General features: G+C 43.8%; 1 protein-coding gene across 1 annotated transcript; it reads right to left on the reverse strand.

Annotated features, from left to right (window-relative positions):
- Positions 1-4604: 4604 nt before the first annotated feature.
- CCR75_009222 (uncharacterized protein) lies at positions 4605-4805 on the reverse strand (the record flags this gene model as incomplete). The annotated part of the gene is made up of 1 exon (XM_067967264.1): positions 4605-4805. One exon carries the CDS (start codon positions 4803-4805, stop codon positions 4605-4607), a length of 201 nt encoding a protein of 66 aa, XP_067821551.1.
- Between the last annotated feature and the right edge of the window lie 1230 nt (positions 4806-6035).

The raw sequence follows: 6035 nt of genomic DNA on the forward strand, positions 1-6035 counted from the left end.
TGCCTCATGGACAACCGATGCAGTTTAAATCTTGCACCGGTTGGAGTTCGTTTTTCAAAGTTAATGCGAATCGCGTCAAGTCTTTGAAGCCAGGCTTCGCGTCCAATGTCTTTGACATTGCGTATAACGCGTTCCAGGCTTGCATCAACGAGCTTTTATCTCGTTCGTTGTTGTAACTTTACCATCGATGCTTATGATAAGCATCGAGATAAAATCTATCTCAGCGCGAAGAACATCGCGCTGGCATCAAGGCCATGTAGCTTTGTCGATAAATAAGGGATATTTAGTGTGAGGAATAGTTTCTCCAGAGAAGCTACTGACCAGCTGTTCGGGCAAAAGCCACGGCTTCTTCCCAGGGCAGAACGATACATTCTATTGTCTGCACTCCCCTGAGTAGTTCTATCTGAAGCAGGGGTACCACAAGAACTTCTATTACGATGGCTCACGCCATCGTCATCACCGCGCACAGGGAGAAGTGCGGGTGACGGTGCTGGCGATGGGAATTCATCCTCATCGTCGGAACCAAACATGCTATAGCGAGCGCTATTAGCACGAATACCCGATTGACCCCCCCCTCATTCGAAGGCTCAAAGTCAGCCGTCTGACGACGTTCAGGCGACTATTCCGCTCTCCCCGAGTCAGCCATCTTGTCCGACTCGCATTCATAGTCGACCGCCAAAGAGGGGTCGCGCTTAAATGGTGAATCACCACGTGCCCGCAACATTTAGTGTTGCGGGAGACGATTATACTACGGCAGACGAAATGTCTGCCGCAAGAGACAACAATGCGTCGCCCGCGGCTGCATGTACCGCAACCGAAGGTTTCGCACTATTTGCTGACCGCATGGAGATAACCATGCGATAGAATTGAATCTGATGGTTCTGACAAATCAGAATCGTTTTCACTTGTGGTCTTATAGTGGTTATACCACTTAAGTGAAAACGATTTTAATTGTTCAGAACTTTTAATGACAGTCAGAGTTATTGTCGTTTAAGGGGGGGGAGGGTGATGTAACGGGGTGTATCGTTGCATGAAATATACACTCAAAGGTTGTTGATTAATATGTTATCTAAAAGGTAAATAATAGTTGGCGAAGATTACTTTACATAAATATTCGGAAAGCTTATCCATTAATAGATATAAGCCATTATATCTACTTGCTCCGCAGTCCAGTCAGCACTGGACGCGCGCAAAGGGAGAGACAGATAAGACTTTATAACATATTTTGTATTAGTATATAATTAAGTTAGTATAAATAGATAAAAGCAGAAGAGCTTAGTTATATGAAATAAAGTCACTTCTAACCTTCCGTACAGCAAGTGTTTCAAAGAGAGATAGTCTCGGGACCGAGTCTGGTTTTAACGAATTAGACGACACACTACATCCCCCAAGGATGTGATCTTTTGACGACCTGTCACCAGCTCGTTTAAAAGAGACCGATGCGTCCTTTCGTTCGCCAGTTGATCAGTCGCAGCTTGCGAACAAGTTTCAGCTGGTCACGGGAAACACTATCGACCGTCACCTCTAACTCGCGGTGACGGGATCACTCGTGACCAATGTCCTCCCTAAGATAATAACGGGTATGATCAAATACGATATTGATTCGGGCTCGTCAAACGAGGCGAACCCGATTTTCCCTCCCCTCTACATCCATTGACGGATTCGAGTGGTGAAAAGCTTTCTTGTTGAACGCTTCTCGAACCACCGTGAGGTGAAAGGGGTTCGAAGGAGTTATCTCGTTCGTTGGCAAGGGTATCCACCCTCACATGATAGTTGGGAACCCAATTGATGACGAACGTTCCTGGTCTCGTTCGACAGTATGACGAGACCCATCCTCCTCAACAGAGGGTCCATCATAGAACGAGCGCTCCCGCGCTCGTAAGATGATTGGATGTTCTCAATCCCTTCGCGCATCTCACAAGAGATGAGCGTCCTCCAATTGAGGATCTTTATGGGAGTATACCTCCTTAGGGGCATGACCTGCACCCTTAAGCAACATGAACATGAGTCCCCCACGACAAGGTATCCCTGCGTCTCTACACAAACGGGCAGATGAAGCGTGCACCGACTACGGTCCGTTTTTCGAACCGTTTACGGAAAGCATCCAGTTTGTCAAGCCAGAACTCGCGACCTATGCTTTGCAAATTCTGTACAGATGCTTTCCCAAGCTTATAACAAATGAGTTAGGGGGGAAGGAGTTAGGGACATCCTTTGCCTGCTTACAAGTGTACCACCGATGCCGGAAAAAGGCGTCGATGAAGAATTATGTCTCTCCTCACCAGGCTTGTGAAGCCTTAAAGAGTCGAACAAATGAATATGGTACCGATCGTTGATGATACCAGACTAACAAGTTAGGCTGCCCTTCAAGAGCAAATAAGGCTTCTTTTCGGAAGCAAACCGCAAAACATTGCGGTCCCTCTCCCGTAAGCTCATGTTAACGTAAAAGCTTACATGGCTCTCGACGCGATCCTTAAAATCAATCCGTTCCTGGTGATGCATACTGGCCGAACCAGTAGCATTCCTACCGAAGTGACCTTTACGATCACTTCGTTGTCGTCCGTGGAGTCATCACAAGATGACTCCGTACCAAAAGGGTTCGACGAAGCATCAAACAACTACGTCATAACCTCTTTGGTTATCTCGTGAGAACTCGAAAGTTCCACGGACGTGCCCCGGTTAATTCGAGGGCCTTAACAGTTTAATCGAGTCGGGTGATGACGCCGACTAGGCCCAGTCACCTACAATGAGAGTAGCAGGTGGCTTGTCACTGCCACCTGCAATGGGAGTAGCCGGTGACATAAATTAGTCACCTCCAATTGGAGTAGGTGACTTCTTCTCCGCAGTAGACGCTCATGCGTCTACTGAAACATTTGCATTACTAACAGCTGCACTGATCCGTGCAGCTGCCAGCTTTGCGGCCTCACGGACGACGTGCGCCGGCTTAGAGACCATGCGCAAACAAATTGATTTAAAAAATATATAGCAATAAAACTGCAGTGTTTATAACAAACCAATGATGCAACATTTACAGGAACGACACAATAGTATTCCCCTGTCTCTCCACATCAGTCACTATTGTGACTGTTGGTTCAGGGGGTGGGGACTAAACGCGGTGCCCGTTGCAGAAATATTATTTCCTTTAAGAGGGATAATTAATATTATATCCTATGAGAGATAATAATATTTAGATGAACAAAATCATTATCTCTATCAATTTTGACTCAATAGTTTCAATATTACCAAATTTGGTATTATTGACGCAATAAGACATTAATCTATTGATTGGTTGATTTAAGTTAGAATTAACCACGCCAATCGTCAAAAGACACGATTGTGCGATGCGCAAGTAAGCGCCATACATAGTTGTTTATTAATATAGTAAAGTCAGTAATATATAGAAGATTGTCACGTAGGAACTATATGTATTAATACAATTTTACTTCCTCCTTAGTCTAAAGCCTTAAAATTTGCCTTTAGTAGCTAAGACCTCTTAGCTACTTAGAACTTTTCCCTGCACGTCGTGTACGTGAAGCAGTCGAGGCGCCCCGTCTTCACTGTAATCAGTGTAACTTGGCTAGTACTGCTATAAGTACTAGCAAAGAGTACTCCGTTACATTTGTAACATAAATAAAATTTCAAGTTTCCTTTTGATATGAAGCGTATCGTTCCGTAAGGCTTGCTACTAAGCCTTAATAAGGTACATACTCTTGGGTCCTAATTGGCACCACTTCACTCTGGAAACACTGTACGATTTGGTTGATAAGCCGTTAACGTGGTGCAATGATACTAAGGGTAACATACCTTTTCTTCTATTTGACATAGTAAATATCACTAAAATCTTATTTATTATGGGTAATACGAGTGGCAGCCACCATGTAGAAGTCTGGTACTGTAAAGTAATTAGGGTAAGGTTCATAATTAAAGCATAAAAATTCCAGTACCCCTTTCGATCTAAACAGCGTGTCGTGCCTTGCCGATCTATCAGCGAAAGTACTAAGCCTTCCTAAGTTATATACTCTCGGGCACTAATGGCCGCTTAGCTTTACGAATCACTCTCCCTTGAACTAAGACTCATCAAACTCTGCGAGCTTGTACAGCTCTTTAAGCTGTTATCCTTTTTAGTTCTATAGAATTAAGTGGCTCTTTTAGAGTGAATTTTTTCCTCTGACTTAAGGAGCGAGGTAGCCCCGCACCACACTGGGTCCCGTCAACTTGAACCCCTGTAAGCTCTTTAAGCTTGTGCAACTCTTTGAGTTGTCACTTTCGCTAATTCTATAAAACTAAGTGGCTCTTTGAGTCTATATGTCTTCCTCTGACTTAACGAGCGAGGTAGCTCCGCTACAATCATATTTCGATCAATCTACATGTTGGCACTTATCCGAGTAAAAAACACGTTTACTATTTGAAATTTTTATGCCTACATAATTAACGCTTTCATATCAATTGGTCTCCCTACGTCACGTTGCTGCAAGACGGCGCAGCAAATTGATACATATAAAAAGCTTATCTCGAATTGTATAATGTAAAGACCAAATGAAATTGGACTTCAATGCACATGTTGTGTCCAGGTGCACGCCTCGAAGGTCTATCTTTCGGACGAGAAGCTACAGGCCGTTAGGTTGACTAATGGTTAGCCGACCGAAGTGAGTGATAGAGTAAGACATGTTGAAATATGCCTTACCAAGTGCTGGTGCTAGTGCAGTTGTCAGACCGATATTTTCAACATTGCGGACATTGTCACCAATCTTAAGGTGCTGTGCCACGCCGACTTGGCCATGCAAGTGCACGTTGTTGCCCAGCATCATGCTTCCAGTATACCCGTTCGTGCTGCGATCACGCAGCGCGATTCAAGCTGCACGTTGTGTCCAATCCGGATTTGAACGAGGACCCGGTTATACCGCAAAATTGCATCGCGCATATCGATGCATATGGACGTTACTACAATTGCAGTCTTTTTGTGGCAAGCAGACTGTAATAATAGATCTTAATTGGTAAAGACAAATCGAGAATTCAAACTTTTTCAGTCTACGATCAATTTTTCGATATTGAATGTTATCATTATATGAGCTTTAGAGCTTATTACGCGATTTAATTTTACTCCACTCAGACGCGAAAAGAGATGATACATTTAGTTATGGTGACCATATTGGTCCGATTGACTTATTCTAGTGTCTAAAATAACCATAATGCGAAGCTTAAAGTAATAAATCGTTCAACGTAAGCTGTAGGCGAGCGTTTCTAAAGCGATCTGGCATCGCAACGCAATTATCTTCAAGTACAGCGATGAAATTGCTGCGCGCCTAAGGCGACCTCCCACAACAAACTTGTACTCTTGTACAAAAGTGACGTCACGGAAGCGGTTGCCCTTCTTCTCGTGCGAACTATATCATTGAAAATAAGTCAAGCACTGATGTATAAGTAATTGAATTAAGTATAAAACCTTTTATGCAGTGATTAGATACCGTCTCTGTAGATGTGCATCTCTACATGGCAAGAGTATTTTTTAGGGAAAAGTATCAAAATACCCCTGATAAATGCAGAAAAGACGGAAATACCCCTGTACGTTAATAAATGACCAAAATGCCCCTGGCTATAGCCTATATATATATATATATACACGGAAAACCGATGCGCACAGCATAATCACATCACTTTAACGAGTCTTTCTCGCTCGAAAATACGACAATTATTCAGTCTCCTTCTGTGTTTTTTTTGAAGCACAACGTCATACTGGCCTGCGAGCCGGAACGTGGCTACTACGCTCGCTGTAAAGACCGCCAAGGCAACTGGAAGGCCGTCCTTTCTGCTTCTACATCCCACGAGCTTATCAGCGGTCTCCTTCTGAAGCAACTGGAAACCCCTGTTGGACTAGACGAAATGCCAAACTACTCTTTCCAGATGCTTTCGTGGAGCCATCTGGAGAGATTATGTAATGGTTGCTATTACCATCAAGGTGCTTGCGCAGAGCCGGGAAGGTGAGCTCTATGCTGGGGTACCCTTCGCTCATTTTTAATTATGTTTGTCGAAAGAAATCT

Source organism: Bremia lactucae, assembly GCF_004359215.1.
Source record: "Bremia lactucae strain SF5 chromosome Unknown BlacSF5_NotPlaced_20_SHOA01000004.1_93855bp, whole genome shotgun sequence".
Classification (NCBI taxonomy): domain Eukaryota; phylum Oomycota; class Peronosporomycetes; order Peronosporales; family Peronosporaceae; genus Bremia; species Bremia lactucae.